Below are 18,670 nucleotides of genomic sequence, written 5' to 3'. Positions count from 1 at the left end.
TATTTGCTTTCTTTAATCAAGTTCTACATTTTCTAGCTTAGGTTTTCACACTGTTGTCATGTTCCTGTTCCCCTGATCCAAAAGAAAAGGTTTTGTGGCAAAATACATGATTGGACAAATGTGGAAATAATGCATTTAATTATCTCTTATTTAAAGCAGAAAATTAATATTTGGTGCTACAAATTATTGTACAGTTGGGTTGGAGAAAAAAAAAACATAGGCAGATTAAAACAGGAACTTCACTACTTAAAAGAATCAGAGCTTATCAGGAAATGTTAAATCTCCTAATAAAGTGATTGTTTACGGTAAATTTGGGACCTACCACTGAATTCTGAAATACATATGTATATATTCTTTGTATTCTGTCAAATTAGCCCAAGAACTTAGCTCCTGTATAATTTTACATTATTTTCATTATTTTAACTAGAAGCATTTTTAGTCTAGTTCTAAACCCTTGTATGTTGCAAATTTTATTCCTAACTTATGGTTTCTGCAGACCTTCCATCATCCTTTAAAGAAAATTGTTTTTTTCCACAAATGGCAAGAATACCAAAACAGTCATTCTAGGACAGTTTGAATTTTAGAATGGAAAGTTTGTACTGATATAGGCATGTTGCAAATGGTTTCCATCTCCTTAGGAGAGCTGCAGGTATCAAGAACATGTGTGCTGATTGCCTTTCCACATCCCTTTCTCTTCTTTCTAAGACATGCCATTTGATTGGTGCATTTTTTGGTACAACAGGAAGTCATGTTCATGGCATACCCTGCGCATGAGAAAGCGGGCGGAAAAGGAAAGCAGTGGCAAAACTGAAGCCAATGGCCTACGTAAACCCAAGGATATTCTGGGCAACAAAGTCTCTGTTAAAGTGAGTAAGGCCATTTGAAGCTATGCGCTGCTTCCTGCTTCTCATCCTCACTCCCTCTACAGCATTCCTAAGGAGTGATGTCTGGCATTTATTTTTGTTTTGGTATTTTTTCCCCCTTTTGGCTTTTGTTTTTATTTTGTTTTACATTTTGGTAGTAGTAGCCATTTTTGCCGGATTTTGCATGCAAGATACAACACAGCTTTTCCTCCTCACCACTGGCATAAAAGTGAGTGCGTGAGTGAGTGAGTGAGAGTGCATGTGTGTGAGAGACACTTCAGAAGTTTAATGAAGCATCAAAAATGTATGTGCATTGAAAAACTATCTTAAATGGAGCAAACTCATGCCTATCCAAATGAGATGAAAAGGAGTCACTCTGAAACATCCACAGAATATACTTTAAGGAACTTGTGACATTACATTTCACTAGCAGTAGACACAACATGTAGTGCAAACAAGTTGCCTTTTAGCTGTTTGGCTGTCTGTATCAGCTGTAGTAAAAAGGGGTCATGAGTTGTGGGGCAACTGGAGTTGTGGAGTTGTGAAACTGCCTACCATAACACCTAATAAATTAGAGTGGTCAGACCCTACCTTCTCTCTTGTTAAATGAGTAGAAATAAAGGCCCAATCTGCAGTTGTGATCAGTTGCTGTGGATTGTCTTCCAAAAGGCAGTGCATGTTTGTAGGGATATTCTGCTAGTCATTTTTAAGCCTCGAGCCATGAATGCACCTACTGCCTCTGGAATCACTGGACTCTGGTATACCTAATGAAAATGTTGGTTCTAAGTGAACCAAACATCTAGTGTTATGCTCAGGATCTGGAATCCAACCCAGTATATTTCGTCACCTTTAAATAATGTATTCTTAAATGGAAGAAGTCTAAATTCAATTACTCATGTTGTAATAGATCCTTGGACATATGATGTAGTCCCAGTTGAATGCATTCTTTTTAGGTATACCAGTAATGAGATTCAATTGGAACCAAAATAGAATTAACAGAGATGCTACCAACTCAAGCACTGCCATGTGTATAGTGCTTATAATAGAGGTTGTTTTCTTTAGTTGTAGTTCACTTGTGTTTGCCCACTCCTCTGTACCAGTATTCTTCTTCTGTTTGTGTTTGCCTATGCTAATTTTAATTACTGCAGAGTCTAAAGAACCAGTGCAGTGTAGCAGTTTATGTGTCAGGACTCTGAGATACCAGACTCCGAATCCCTGTTCAGCCTTGGAAATTTAGGAGATTACCACACCGGCAAAACAGATGGGAGCATAGCAGAATGCTACTGTCCATTTCATGCTTTAGCATGGAAATTATCACACCTTGCGTGATGGCGTGCTTATCCCATGAATAAAGAGAAATTCCAGCACCACTTTTTATTTACTGAAAATTCTGGTGAATAAAAAGTGGTGCTAGAATTCCTCTTTATTCATGGAATTATTGTGGAATAATCATGATGTAGTGTGACATTGTATGATAAACTTTTCTTTATCACATGATATTGACAGGAGTTTACCGCTATGTTCCCCTTTTATTTGCCTGTGTGATAATCTCCTTTCTGTGTGGTCTTGGGCAAGTTGCATTCTATCAGCCTTAGAGAAAGGCAATAGCAAACCCCTTTTGAACAAATCTTACTGAGAAAACTATGTGATAGGGTTTCGTTAGGGTCTTCATTAGGTGGAAACGACTTGATGCCACAAAACAGCAACTAGAGGAGGATACACATTGCACTATATGAATAGTTGAATGGAATGTTGATTTTTAACAGGTGTAGCTTTCCTCTCCTGTCTAGCTAGCAACATCTGCTAAAATTCGTCTTCAAGTGAAACTGTTAAAGCAACTGTGGCAGATCAAGGAGCCACCTTTTGGCCTTTAGAGCAACACAGCTGGCAAATAGTGCAGAGAAGCTTCAGGCTCTATAAAAGGTGAATTGCTACTTTTGGAGGTTTCCAGAAGAGGCAGTTCACCCCTTTGGGAACTGGAGAGATCAAGAAACTGCAAAACAAACAAACAAAAACCACCATTGACCATGAGAGCCAGCATAGCATCATCAGTGATTTGAGTGTTGGATTATAACTCAAGACCAAGCTTTCATCCCCTGCTTGACTATAAAACCTACTGGGTAACCTTGGGAAAATCACATGCTCTTAGCCTCAGGGGAAGGCAGTGGCAAACCCCACTCGATGTAGTATATGAAAATAATTTGTTTTTTTCTTGTGCATATTTTCATTTGCACATTCATGTGTGTTCATATTTTAACATTTTATAAGGCAATAACATTGTTCAAATTAGAACAGTTGTATTTAAGTAAACTGAATATTTAACTCAACACGTATAAATTTGACACTTTTTGGGAGGAGGAGGAGGGATCAGGGCCTTCAAGTCTTGTGTCCCCCTTAAGTAACTCTTGCATGCTTCCTAGGGACATTTGAGAGCCATTGAAGTAGACTCATTTATGTCACAAGATCTTAGCCCATTATTCTGTAATGTGCCACAAGGTGCTTTTTTTGGTATTTTTGCGTCTGTAAAAGAATTTCTTTTGCTCTTGGCACTTGATTGTCTTCATAAAATGAATACACACTTTCTAAATTTTGAAAAATCATTAGTATAACTCTTGACATTTTGATCAAAGATCACATTATATTCCTCCTACCTTTATTACACAAGCTTCATAGTACTGTTAAGGCTATGCAGAACCTAAAAAAGTGAATTTTTGGAACACAGTTACCGAATATCCCCATGCTGATGTTGGCTAGCTGATTCTGGAAGATGTACTCCAGAAGGTGATTTCACCATGTTCTGCTGTGATTCATACTTATCTGTATACAGTATGGACTAATCTTACATGGAATAAAAACTCACTATTGTAGAAGGAGCCTCACATCCAAAAGTGTGTCTGAAGTGCTGCTGTGTTTGTGTGCATAGTGACATGGGTAATCATCTCTGACAACAGAAAGAATGCTAATTTGTGGGTGGGATGAAGTGGTTTTTAAGATTCCTGGACTAATTCTTGTTGCCATCACCACACCCAGTACCCAGTACAGTGTGCTCTCAGTACCATAAGAATTAATTCAGTGACTGGAGGAAGGGTGTATTTGAATGTCTGGCAAGTGTGCTATCTTCTGCTGTGCTCTTACTGTTTCTTTAAATTGGGGACAAGGAATGCCAAAACAGAAACAAAATATGATTTGGATTTTTAAGGTGGGTGTTCATTTAGAATTCTGCATTTGGAAACTTCAAGTTGCATTTCTATTCAAGCTGTTTGAAATTTATGAACCACATAAAAATGTAAAGGATTGACAAATCCATTGAAGGGTCACACAGTTCAAATTCTAAAATGTTGTACCTCTGGGAGATTGAACTCCTTCAAAACTCCCTCTTTGAAAATGCGCTTGTTAGACTATTGAATCTACTGGCTGCACCAGGACTGCTGTGGCATCTTAGAGGGCCTTGGCAAACTGGGGAGTTGGTGTAGCAGGGGTAGCATTTCATATGTCTGCTTCCATTACTGCATTTTAATTTTCCGCCCCTTCCCAAATAATTTCAAGGCTGCTATCCTTTTTGTTGTTGTCACAGTCTGTTGCTTGCTTCCTAGTGCTTTTCTGTTGGAAAGCATTTTAGTTACCAGCACACATATCTATGTTGCTCTCCGTTGCTCTGTTGTTCTTGTGTCGTTAATCTCTGTACTGATTGTAACTCTGTTCTCTTTTCTCCATGCTGCCAAAAAGGAGACAAACAGTTCAGAGGAGTCAGAATGTGATGACCTTGACCCCAACACTAGCATGGAGGTAGACCATGACCCTTTCTACCATCCCCTTCCTGCAACCCAGTACTACTTTCGCCAAAGAATTGTATGCCTATTTTTAAATAGTGTCTAAAAAATTCTGTCTCTGCATTTAGAATACATTCAGGGCTGACTGTACAGTGGTGGCCACATTGGGCACCCTTACACCAGCACATTCTCAGCCATTTGTATTTTACACATAATAGGCCAAGTGATCATGGACATCTTAATACATTGCAAATACTTTGCCTTTTTAAAAAAATAAAAAATAAATCCAAGTTCCAAAACAGTTGACTCTCTAGAAGCAAATAATTATAATGTCTTCTTGGAAACTGTAATTCCAGAATTAAGTTATTAATTAAGTTACTTAAAAATTGATTGTCAAATAGCATTGTTAAATAGTTTTTTGTGTTTTTTTCGGGCTATGTGGCCATGTTCTAGAAGATTTCTAGAACATGGCCACATAGCCCGAAAAACCCACAAAAAACTATGGATGCCAGCCATGGAAGCCTTCGACTTAACATTGTTAAAGTTTAGCAAATGTTATATTTCCCAGCTAGTTCTTTAGACAACTATTAGTCCTCTTGGATTTTTGCAATATTTCTTTCTCTTTCTATTTTTGAAAAGTACACAGTGTCAAAGCGTCCTCATGATTCCCTGACATTTACATTCAGATCCAGTGCACCATCATCTGGTCTGTGCAAGTTTTCCAACACTAGAGCAGTCTGGCTTTGCAGACATTGCAGACTACTATCAACTATAAAGCAGCTAACTATAAACTTTGGATTGTTCTGCTTTCCAAGCAATGACTTACATGACTGTGTTCTGCTCAATTCTGATATGCCCGTTCTGCCCAGCTATGCATTTTCTAGAAATTGCTACTGCATTAGTTAGATTGTGCTAAAACAGATCCTGCCAATTTAAGGAAAGAGGGTGCTCGGCAGTTTATGTAGATATGATCTTTAATTATAATCCTTCAGTAGTTATGTAAATATCCTTTTAATTATTATCTGTGTGAAATTACCACATTTTTAACCAATATTAACTACTTACCATAATCAGAAGGTTTGAAGTGCATTTGCAGTTTGGGGATTACAGTTTGGGGATATGTGTAGTAAATACAGAAAAAGCCACTTTAAAAAATAAAATAAAATAAATGTCTTATAGGAAAATAAGTCTTGCAGACTTCAGATGTGAAGGCAAATTTGAAACATAATAGCATGGTAAATTCCTACCTTCCCATTTCCTCAGTGGGTTTGATTTTGGCTAAACAATGGTTTACTGATACCACAGTACTCTCTGTGCCTTTCAATTACGGATTATTTTTAAATCCTTGTAATAGGAATATTCATTGTTACTGTTGCTGCCCACAGAGCTTTGTTTACATGAATGCGAGACCTATGGACAAAGAAAAAGGGGGCCTTGGTAAAAATGAGATGCACAATAGTACAGTGTGTGTGTGAAAGGGTCAGGGAGCAGGCCTACAAGCACCATGTTCTGATGTTCCAGAAACAGTACGTTCTGTACAAACTCACAATAAGTCAGAAGTAGGGAACCATTGGCTTCCCAGTGCTTTCACCTACATCTCCCATAGCCCAACTAGCATGACCAAATGGTAAGGGATTATAGGTATTATTGTCTAAACTACCTTGAGCAAAAAGGGTCCCCCACCCCTGACTCAAGTGCTGCTTTCTATATTTATTGTGTTGTCCTCATGAAAAGAAATGCAGTCCTGTGTTCCTGTGACTGTGAGTGAATGTTTGTCCTGGTGATCTTGTTGTGAGAGATTATGAACTTCTAGCATCTGCCGTACCTGTTAACTCATAAATGGTTCCAGTGTTTTTTTCCAGTAATCTTACATCCTTCCCAACACTTGGTTTTGTCCTGTAACTTCTAATCTCTCTATTAATGCTCCCAGTAACCCTTTATGGCAGCATGATGCCAGCGAAATTATTACAGGTGCACATAGGGTTGCCATAACTCTCAACCTCCAAACCGGGACAAATGTGAAAAAATGTAGGACAAAATTTAGCCCCAAATGTAGGATATATTTTTTAAATGGAGGACACGTGGAAAATTTTTATAATTTAAAAAAGCATTAATATAAACACATGATTCTTAGGCATGCTCAAAATGGAGGACATTTTGGCATTATTCCTAGACAGATGGCAGAAATGTGCTTCCCTTTCTGGCCAAACACCCCCCCCCCAATTCCAAAACACACAACAGCACATTTGAGCATTTGACATGGCTTCATTTAACACAGCCTCTTGCATATTTCAGAGGCTTATTCAATAACCAAACCCTTTGGGTTTAACACTTAACATGGGTTAACATGGCTATACATATTTAACATGTCCAGGTGGTTTAACAAGAAGTGGATTTGCCCTCGGTTTCAGGTTTCTTTCACCAACTGCACTTCTCAGAAGTATGTACTTGGTCAAGATACTTTGATTTTTCTTCACTGTTCATGAGTTTGTAACATTGACCATGCATCAGTATCAGTATCATCATCATCATCACCACTATCATTGTCAAAACAAGGCAGCCTTGTTAGCATTAAAAGCACAAAAAATGCACAAAAAACACACGTTGGAAAGTCACACTGTCTCGGCTTAGGAAACAGTGAGCACATGCCTCAGAAGCCAGCTGATATCAATATCATCATCATCATCATCACCACTATCATTGTTAAAACAAGACAGACCTGGTAGCATGAAAAGCAGGGTTGTATATATTTAATAATAAAAATTAATGAAATAAAATAAAAAACAAGGCAGGGTTGTATATATTTAATAATATAAATTAATTAACAATAAAAATTAATGAAATAAAATAAAAAAGACAGGATTGTATATACAGTGGGCCCTCGCCTTACGCGGGGATCCGTTCCGGATCCCTCCGCGTAAGGCGAATTCCGCCTATGCTCAAGCCCCATTGTAAACAATGGGGCTCGTGCACGGCGGCGGGGCGGCGCACAGGGCACAACAGGCGTGCGCGCCCATTCAATTGAATGGGACGCGCCACCCCTTCCGCCCTGCACGCGCCCCGCGGCTTGAGTGCGTATGCTCAAGGCGCGTAAAGCGCGCCCGCATATGACGCGGGCACACTGTATTTAATAATATAAATTAATAAAAACAAGGCAGGGTTGTATATATTTAATAATAATAAAAATTAATGAAATAAAATTAAAAAAAACAAGGCAGGGTTGTATATATTTAATAATAATAAAAATTAATGAAATAACAAGGCAGGGTTGTATATATTTATAAGTATTTGTATATTTTTAAAAATTAATTTAAAAAAAACCAAGGCAGACCTGAAATGGCCACTGACTCGCCTCTCCACCTACTCCTACTCCTCCTTCTCATCCTTGGCGCCTTTTGGCAGCCCCGCCCCACTCTTCTGCCATTGGCCGGCCAGCCAAAGGGGACGAGCTTCTCTTGCTTAGCCACAAGCGCGTGCTGCTGCTGGACCATGCCAGTGCCGTGGCCTCGGCAGCACAACGAAAGAGGAGCCCATCCCCTTTGGCTGGCTGGCTGGCCAAAGGGGATGAGCTCCTTTCTCCTAGCCCGCCCGTGTGCAGGCGGGCAAGCAGGGCGAGTACGCACTCTGCCAGCCCAGGCAAGTGCCGCGTGCTGCCGAGGAGGAGGTGGGTGGCCGGCCAGCCGCATTAGTGGCCGCGGCAGTGGCCGCATGAGCAGGCCCAGTCCAGAGGCCGGGCCCAAAGCCAGCATTTGGGGGGAACCAGGCCAGGACGGGCACGGTTCCTCCAAAAACGAGACTGTCCCTGGAGCCACTGGGATATGGCATCCCTAGGTGCACAGAACTAGAACACAGGTGAAATTTAAATGCCCCTTAAATGCTGTGCTTTCTTCCAGAAAAAAAAAACTTTATCAAAAATTACTGTAAAATATTCAACCTTCATCACTGTATTTGATCAAAAATCAAATTCTCCACCTAGAGAGCAGTTTTTAATGTGGAAAAGATGGGCATGGGAGAGTCAGATCTCCTGTGACCAAGTGACTGGTTTGAGAAGAACAAGCAGTTTGCGTGGATTAGATATTCCCAGTCTGAAATACATTGCCAAAGAGAGACCCCCACATACTGTGTGTGATGTGATGAAAGAAACCATGATGTGTGGTGTGATGAGAAGGGTCCTTCGGTCTTGAATAGTAATTTCTTTGAAACCGATGACAAACATAGGTTATCACTAATTTGGGTTGTCAAGTTGTCCCCTTAGGAGGATAATGTCGAGATGAAAGGTACATGCCATTGACAATGGCCATCTAGTGTTTTTTGGTTTGGTTTGGTTTTTCCCTGAAAAATATTGCAGGCACGACCTGGCAGGCACTGTTTGGGTGATGATTCCAAAATTCATTCATAGATATTGGCACAAAACTGCCCTCTGTTGCTGAAGGAGGAAACAACTTCCCTTTACAGAGACTGGCCACTCATTTTGGTTCTGAAATTGTTAAAAATATATAGAGATATACTTCAGTTAATGAAAGAGATATGTTCCTGGATATTCTTTAACAGAAAATTCAATACTACATGCAGAAATAGCATGGAAAAAATAAACCTACACATTTTTAAAACTTCGAAACTAACAATATGCACATGTGAAATGAAACAACCAGGTTATTTAAACCTTGTATAATTCAACAAAAAGTTTGAATCTTCTAGGAACCACTTGGAATCTTCATCCAAAATTCCTCCAGGAATGATATTTTCTATCTTTCACCAGCCCTTCTCTCCCTGCAGTCCCCTAAAATTCTGCTCCATAGGTTTGGTGAACCTTCTGAAACAACAAGGGAGATGACTCAAAGGCTGCAGAATTATGGGGAAATTGGTGAAAATCTTTTCCCCACCAACAGAATTATCCTCAGAGATTGTCATATCACTGGAATAAAACTCTGGATCCACTAGTTTTCTGAAACTGTTCTTCAAGGAGACTGAACAGCTTTAGAACTCGGAACACCAGATTTAATGTTCTAGGTGTGCAAATGTTTGCTTCAACATTTTTCTGTGCTGAGCACTATGTCCAAGTGAATTAAGTCTGCAGAGTTAATTCAGCAGTACTAGTAATTCCCATCAGCATGATTTATACATTGGAATGGTAGAGTATAAATCCTCTTTTTAAAAAATGTGTGCCTTGTTACCATAAATATCTTTTTGCTTGCATACTTATGTGAGTGCAAGGAAGGTAGACACTTTGGAAATCTTACAAAATGTTATAGTGGAGTTAGGCATGTTTAATGCTCATACCTTATATACACCAACCACCTGCTAAGACAAAACCATGTATGTGTTCAATTTAGAACATATGCATTAAAATGTTATATTGAGTCCACTGTTCTTGGGCTCCAAAATTAGCTTGTTATTGTTGGTGAAAATATTTTATTCATCCTTTTATTGTTGTTATATGCCTTTAAGTCATTTCTGACTTATGGCAATCCTAAGGTGAACCTGTGATGGGGTTTTTTTGGCCAGATTTGTTTGGAAGAATTGCCTTTGCAATCCTTTGAGGCTGAGAGATTGTGGCTTGCCCAAGATTACTCAGTGGGTTTTCATGGCCGAGCAGGGATTCAATTCCTCCAGTGTCCTAGTCTTGCACTGAAGCTACTATACCATGCTGGATTTCATCCCATTTATAGCTATGTCTATCCATTGCATGCAAAATCCTATTCCCTGCCAAATCTTACCAAACAGGGCACCATGAACCCCTTTCAGGTGATTTCAAGGGATGCAGGAAAGGGAGAGGAGTTCGATTGCACTGAGAGTGCAGTGATATCAGTAACAGAGGATTTAGGCCTAGAAATTCGGTTGTGTGGAAAAACATACAACGTAATGTATCTAAATTTTACACACACAACCTGTCAGGCTGCAAACCAGAGCTCATTTTCATAGCCAAACCTTGCCAGTGTTAAAATAGTACCTTATCTGTGATCTTCAATAACAGATCAGAGATGTGGGTAGAAATAGTTACTGAAAACCTGGCATTCCTTATGTCAGAAAGCTGAATGAGCATACTAATTATTAAATTAGAAGCAAAACATAAAAATAAAATGCAGTCTTTCTCCTTTGTTTAAAAATGAGCAGCAGCAAATCAACAGAACATATCATTCATAACATGATATTTTCAAGCTCCTGCTTCATAGGCAGGAAGATCAGTTTCCATGTGTAACATGTTCATTCTAGCAAGTAGGATTTGACAGCGGTAACAGTATTACTGAAGATTCAAGAATGCGTTAAATGTTATAGTATTACAGAAGTCTCAAAACAATATGAAAATAAAATAAATGCTTAGTATCTTAATATCAGTCCTGATGCAATAGCTTTTGTCTGAAAGTAATCACATTGTACTACTCATCAAAATTCTGATTTGGGTCAGATTTAAATTTTACCCTATCTCGTACTTTGTCTGCAGTTTCTTGTGCTTCTGGTTATCCCTCCAACAGGAGCACAGTCAGTCCTCCGTATCCACAGATTCTGCTTCCGTGGATTCAACCATTCATGCCTTGAAAATGTTTTTTTTTAAAATTCCAGAAAGCAAACCTTGATTTTGCATTTTATATAAGAGACACCATTTTACTATGCCACTGTATGTAATGGGACTTAAGCATTCAAAGATTTTGGGGGTTCTGGAACCAAACCCCAGCAGATACCAAGGGCTTACTGTATAGAGTGTGTTCTGGAAAAAAGACATCTTTTTGTGCTATGCATGTTAATTAAACTGAATTTTTGACATTTATAACTCCAAAAAGGCATGGGGGGGGGGGGGGGGAGAAAGAAAGAAAATACAAATACATATATATTACTATAAACTGAATGTATATACATATGGGAGCCAGCATGTCATCGAGATTTGAATGTTGGACTATGACTTGGAGACCGGGTTTCAAAACCCCATTCAGCCATGGAAATCCACTGGGTGACCTTGGGCAAACCCTAGAAAACCCCATAAACAATTTGAAGGTACACAGCAAAACAATATGAATATACAAAATCTGCTTGAAGCTGGCAGCTGTAAATTGTGCCTTCATACACAGCTAAGGCAGTAAGATCATCTTACTATTGAAAGTTTGATGAAAGATATTTGTCTTTCCAACCTTGGAATATAAAATCTTTTTGTTACAGTAAAAGCTTGCAGACTTCCGTCATGAGTTAAATTCCATGCCATAGAAATGTAACAGAACACATGTGCAAATAAAGATTTTCTAATACAAAAAAGGCCAGGGAAAGTTTTCTTTTGCTGACTTATTTAGAACAGGCCAACTGTTTGTTCCATTTAATTCTGACTTCACTGACATCAAATGTAATGGTTTCCAACAAACACTTATACGTTACAATTGTTGGTTTTAAAGCCTGTGAGGATACAAATAACACTCCCAATATACTGAGAGTAGTGAAAGAACCTGAAAGCTAAAGCCCCAAATATAGACACCAGGTGTTACATTTCTAGATAATAACAAATATATGTTAATTTATGGAATTACTTTGTAATACACTCTGCTCACTGAAGGTGTGCTTTGAATAATAAGGGAATAAGTTGTCATAAGATTGGGATCCAACTATAGAACTTTTGAATGAGTTTAGACAAATTAATAAATAATAATAATAATAAAATTTTTATTTATATGCCGCCCTTCCTCCGATCAGGGCGGCTTACAACACATTAAAATACAACAAATTAAAATACACACTAAATAAAATACACATAGAAACAAACCAACAATAAAAAAGCCCCATAGCCCAACCTCTTGGCCACGAAAGAGGAGGGAGGCCCACAGGATATTTATTCGGGGAATGCCTGTTGGAATAGGAAGGTTTTAAGGTCCTTCCTAAATTGGGCCAGGGTGGTAGACGAGCGGAGCTCTGTGGGCAGCGCATTCCAAAAGTCTATAAACCAGGGTTGAAAAAAGACATTAAAAATCCCAGGGAGTGAGGGTTGGTTTAGACCAGGTTTTGAGGGCAGGGTTGTATTAATATACAATTGTTGTAAATACCAATATAGGAGTAAATCTCAAAAGAAGCAAAATGCAGTTCAGATGTTATGGCTACTAGCTTAAATAATAATTTTTTTTAAAAAATGCCCCCTTAAAGCAAGCTGTTGGATTAATTTGTTGTTTCTGAATGGCATTTCTTGTACTATGGATACTCATATAACAATTAACAACTGCCAATAAACTGTTAAAGTTAAAATGTTTAAATCCAAACCATCATTGTTGTTCTAGTAAGAGTGTTGGGAAATAGTAATGATAGCCTGAGGGTTTTTTTAAAAGAATAATCAGTTAAGAAAAATGTAGTTTGTTTGTTACAGTAAAAGCTTGCAGACTTTTAAACCAGCCTACCATTAACTGAGGCACAATAGAACTTTCCCATGTTGAGAAATAGCATACTTCAGATTAACACTTGCAGAGGCCACAGAACAGAGGCTGGACTTTTGCTTCATTGCTGTGTTTCTAATCGTCTTCTCAGGGGAACTTGGCTGCTTGCTGCTGCTGCTATGGCAGACAAAACTACATGGTTCTTTGCCTGGACAACTCACATGGCAACATCTTATGCATCTCAGGACTGTTCAGTTCTATTTATAACAAGACAACTACATGAACTGTACTGTTTCTTGCCAGTCATGTTGATTGCTGAGGGAACAACCGGCTGGTCTTTGCAAGCTGTAGACAGGGAACATGGTGACAAAAATAGAAGACGTGGGTGTGAGACTGGAACTCAAGTACTCACCTCCACATGTACACCCACACTTATGAGGAGGTGAAAGAGTGATTGCAATTTCTGCCATGAATCCTTTCCTTGCTCCTGTTAGCATAGGCTGATGTACTCTGCAAATCCAGACTGTGGCGATCACAAGTGTTGGAGTGGTGCACTCACTGGCCTCTCTGAACCTTCTCAGTAATATTTACATCAACTTCCTTATACTTTATTCAGCTTCACCCTCTTTTCATTGTCCTGTTAAAAAGACTTCTCTATTTCTTTTCTGTATATATATATTTTTCAGATCATCAACCCAAACTTCATCCAGGAAGGTGAGTTAAAGACAGAAATATGCCACCTTTTTTCCAATGAGTTAGGGAGGAATTGATTTTGTGGTGAACTGGTCACTTTGGACCTACATTTAAATGTGATCAAATTAAACAGGTGGGGAGAAGGAAGATTACATCTTTAGTACTCACCAAAGTTAAATATGGATTTACATCAGTAGTAAATCACTAAAAGTGATAAACTGCTTTAGAATTCATTCCAATTAGGATTTATTTGGTTTATTCAAAATACATTTTTAATGATTAATTTTAGCTTTTCTAGCCCTATAGTTTACAAATTATTGTTACAGGGACTCCTTTTTGTTTGTTTCTCACCTGTACCCTCTATCATATGTGTGAAGCTATAAGTCTCCCCCCTCCCTGCACTTAGGAGATCAAAAGTGACAGATAATCTTTCCTGAAACACAGTTTGAGCATTGTTGTCAATCTTCCCTGCAGGGCCATGAGTGCAGGGAATGCTGGTTTAGGTTTTAAGAGAAACTCTTCTCTCAGGGTGACTTGCCAGGATTCCATGTTAATCGTATGGTTGCTCTAGAAGAGTTGGGGTGAGCTAATGGACCTTTAAATGTTGTTAAACTCCAACCTTTCTTAGCCCCAGACAGCATGGGGCTTATGGAATCTGTAGTCCAACATCTTGGCCATAATTCCCACAACCCTGTTCTGGGATTTGCCCTGTAAGACTCAGCATTGAACCAGGGGCCCATGGAAGATATAAGAATTGTGCAGGAAACACATTTACATGAGTTTCTCACTGGAGGTTTTAAATGCCTGGGACTTGAAATGTTGTACAAGAGTTAATCATTCAAATAATTATTTGCAATTAAAGACTATGCATACATCAAAAACTAAGGGCCTGAACAGACAAGCAATAGACACCAGCCTCAGGGCAGAGTGGAGGTGTGGTGTCCAGATGACACATGCCCCGACGCTGCCCTGATGACGCCGTCACCCAGTGCACCCAACCTCAAAGCAGGCGGTGTCATGGTGCTCCTTTGGCACTGCATCCAGATGACACAGTGCCAAAAGGAGTGCCTGAAGGTGCTGCAGAGGCAGCAAGGGTGCCCTTTCTGTGGCGCAAGAAGGAGCCACTTTTTGTGGCTCCTTTTTTCACTGTGGAAATGCCAGATTGGGGCAGTGGCATGTAGTTGCCACGTACCCGATCCAGTACTAAAAGGGGCGGCTGCAGGCCACCCCTTAGGGGGTGTTCTGTTTAGCCCCTAAGCTTCCAAACTGAATAAAATTCCAAATATGCACTCTCGTATACTAAAGTTCAAATTCATTCATTCCAAATAAATGTGTTGTGATTTTACACATTGGTCACAGCAGGAAGGATGATCATTGAAATACACAGTGAAAATGGGACACAATTCCTGAAGTTTGATCCATATTGGGCATGGATCTCTGTGTTTATGTGTTTAAAAAACCCCATGCACATACATACATACATACATACATATACATACACATACATATATGTCTTGATGTACTTTCTTCCTGGAATGACTATACTGTAGTTGAGTCTACTCTCATAATAACCACTGTGGAGACTACTGTACCCCTGTTACAGTGGTTCTCCACCTTTGGCTCTTTACCACATAGAAGCCTCTGTCAGCATGGCCAGTGATCAGGGATTTGGGGAGCTGGAGTCGGAAGCATCTGAAGAACCAAGGGCTGAAAGCCACTTCTCAGTTAACAGCTCTTTATTTATCCAAACTGCTCACTATCTTATCTCTTATACTGTGCAAGGTTATCCTATCCTTTGTTACAGACATTTTCAGTGACAGCTTCATGGCAGTATACATCCTATGATCTTATTTATAGTGTTCAGAATTGTTAATATTCAAGGATTAGATGGTGCTACTTATTTTATAGTGTCTCTCGGGGAACAGAACAGAGTGATAGAGGAAAGAACTGCAGATAGTAGAAATTCATGAGATCTGCTCTGTGTGCCTTCATATTTATTGTGGTACTAATTCATTCTCACTCCAGAGGCTGCAGTGTTCATAACACTTTGATATCTTCTTCTGTCCCCCCTTTCTAAGAACTTGTATTACAAGTGTGAAGTAAGAGGGGCTTATTTCCATTTCCTCTCCATGCAATGAAGAGATGTCTTGCTCTTCTTTTGCCATTGCAGAATTATAACACAGCTCCTCTTATATTTAGAGTTTCTCAGTATATGATACAAAGTGTTATAATTTACTTACTGTAGTTCTTTGGCCAAAAGAGTGGGGGGAGGGGGAGGGGAGGTGGAATGCCAATTCTACAAGAAATAAATTTGCATTAAATAAAGATTGCATAATGCAAATGAAATATATTTGTGCCTATACACTTTGCTTTAATTCATATTAGCCTGACTGCTATTTTAACAGGAAGGGGTGTTAGAAGAGAATGGAAGAAGGAAAAAGATATAGGGGCCTTTCCAAACTTTTTATTACAAGCATCAAACTTCCATATATGCATAAATCATTGCTCAGAAATTCCAGGTCCTAAATTCCACATGTTAGAAGACTTGTTCCTCAGGAAAAATGGTTGCTTGTATTGTTTGCCAGCTTGTTTAATTATAAGCATCGGCCATTATTTTTCTACCTCTTCTTTCAAATAAAATTTGGTCCAACAAAGGCATCCATGAAGACGATGTTGTGTCAATAACATGATATTTGATTTATTTGGGAACGTCATGTCTATGTATGTGTGGCTTTTGCTTCAGTTGCTCCAGAGTTTCTCATGCCTTTAGTGGATATCACTTGCTTGCTTGGAGACACAGTCATGTTGCAGTGCAAAGTCTGTGGACGACCAAAACCAACCATAACTTGGAAAGGACCTGATCAAAACCTTCTTGACAACGACAACAGTACAGCTGGATATACAGTTACCTCCTGGTATGTTCCTCTTGTACATTCAGCAGTTCTGAGGGTACCAGGATTGCAGTTTAACTCCTACAAAATGTAATTGCATTATAAATTACTAAGTTCATTTATTGAGGATGTTCTCGTAGGAAAACACAAGACAGTTACAAATTGGAGATATTGTTGATTGCCCCCTTGCGCTAAAATTCTGTGACTGCGGTGAGAGAGTTGCATAATATAAGTCTGTGCATAAAATAAGTTTCATCTGAAAACATCCTGCATTTCTCTGAGCGAATGAATTAGTTGAGCTAGTTTAAGACCAAAATTTGGAAACTGATTTCACTCTCCAGTGTCCCAAGTCAAATAATTATTTGAATTGACCAGAATGTGAGCACAGTGTCAGTTCAGCACTACTTTCTGGGGATTATTGTTTGTTTATTTTTCCTCCAAAGATTGGTTGTGAACTTTGCATCTTGAATATTAGAAAGAATTCTTTACTTTCTAGAAAAGATACATTGTAGGCAAACTCTCCTGAGAACCTTTTCTTTCAAAATTCCCATGTAAACTTGATATACCTTCACAACTCTGAGGGGGGTGTGTGTGGGTGGGTGTGGGTGTGGGTGTGGGTGTGGGTGTGTGGGAAAGTACCTTATCTTTAAAACAAACTCACAGCAAAATCAGTTTCAAAACCAAAGAAATTAACATACTTACCTGAAAGACAGCAAATAGAAATAACCAGAAGATGCCTGCTTAAAGTGGAGACAGTGGAGTTTATCACATGGGAGGAACTTCTCTTAATTTCTAATGAAAAGAAAGTGGAGCCAGAACGCATTCACGTGAATTCGCTAGTTCAGAGAATTTACGTAAATTCGAATTATGTTCGAACTGACTTCCCATTGCCCAAAAATAGCTTGCCATTGCCCTAAATTGTTTGTGATCACCTCTCACACAATAACGTGAAACCCCATGATTGCATTCGGACTGACTTCCTATTGCCCAAAATTATGTGTGGTAGTCTATCACGCAGTAACATTAAACCCCATGATTGCGTTCGGATTGCCATTGGATTATACTTCCAATTTCCCTTGTCTGATAATGTCAGTGTGATGTAGTGATTTGAGCATTGGATTAGGACTCTGGGAGGTCAGGCTTTCAGTCCCCACTCAGTCACGGAAACTCACTGGGTGTCCTTAGGCAAGTCACACCTCCTAGCCTCAGAGGAAGGCAATGGCAACCCCTCTCGAAACAAATCTTGCCAAGAAAACCCTATGATAGGCTTGCCTTAGGATCGCCGTGATTCAGAAATTGCTTGAAGGCACATAACAACAAGCCTGCTTAAAAAGCTATAATTTTTAGTAATGAGTTCGTAGCTACTCTAAGGTGTACTTTCCAGATCAAGAGAAGCAACTGCCACAAATACTTTCTCATTTGGTAACCCACATTACCTCCGAAGATTGGATATCTTTTAAAACAGGGATCTTGGATATATTTTAAAGAAAGTGGAAACATCTAAGGTGTTTTTTAAGTCTCCATGGTCCATGGACTTTTAAAGCTCAGTTCCCATCAATTCCCATAGGCTTTTAAAAATCCGTTTTTAGAACCTCCCCACTCCACCTAAGAGCAAATGTGCTCTAATATGAGGCTCCCAACTCTAAGCCAAGCCAGTGAGTTTTACAAAATGATATCAAAAAATCACTAAGAGCTGGGAAAGAATTGCTGGCACTGCTCTCCACAATCTTAGCTTGTCACAGTTTCAGGGTTTCAGTCCTCAAACCACACCTGCAGCCAGGTGACAATGAGTCAAGTTCATTCAATGACACCAAGAGCTCCTAAAGATGAGAAGGCACTGCAGTATGCACACACCTTATCATTTGCTGCCCCCTCCAGAAAAATGAAAAGTGGAAACTATAGTTTCCTAAAGAATTGGGCTCAAAAGCCTTCCTGATGAAAGATCAGATTACTACACAAATGGATAGAATAAGCCACAAGAAAAAAGGCTCTGAGACACATGTGGCAAGCCAAAAGAAGCTGGTCTGCAATTAGGCTTGCTCAGGAAGCAAACCCTGAAGTTCACCCCAGTAAGTAGATCCATCAGATAAAATGGAACCAAGAACACTTTT

The 18,670-nt window shown here is 39.2% G+C and overlaps 1 protein-coding gene across 3 annotated transcripts in view; it reads left to right on the top strand.

Moving 5' to 3' along the window:
• Window positions 1–18,670, top strand: part of KALRN (kalirin RhoGEF kinase) — a 719,845-nt gene that overhangs the window by 678,226 nt on the left and 22,949 nt on the right. For all 3 annotated transcript variants that reach the window (XM_089520231.1, XM_089520232.1, XM_089520233.1), the window contains 4 exons: window positions 743–866; window positions 4,590–4,649; window positions 13,662–13,689; window positions 16,412–16,583. In XM_089520231.1, the coding sequence (XP_089376357.1) occupies window positions 743–866; window positions 4,590–4,649; window positions 13,662–13,689; window positions 16,412–16,583 (384 nt within the window). The remainder of the gene's footprint in view (window positions 1–742; window positions 867–4,589; window positions 4,650–13,661; window positions 13,690–16,411; window positions 16,584–18,670) is intronic.

Source organism: Sceloporus occidentalis, unplaced genomic scaffold (assembly GCF_023333645.1).
Source record: "Sceloporus occidentalis isolate IW3139 unplaced genomic scaffold, rSceOcc1.0.p SCAF_4, whole genome shotgun sequence".
In the NCBI taxonomy this organism is placed as follows: Eukaryota; Metazoa; Chordata; class Lepidosauria; order Squamata; family Phrynosomatidae; genus Sceloporus; species Sceloporus occidentalis.
Note: the sequence above shows the minus strand (reverse complement) of the source record. Positions and strands in the feature narration are given on the sequence as shown.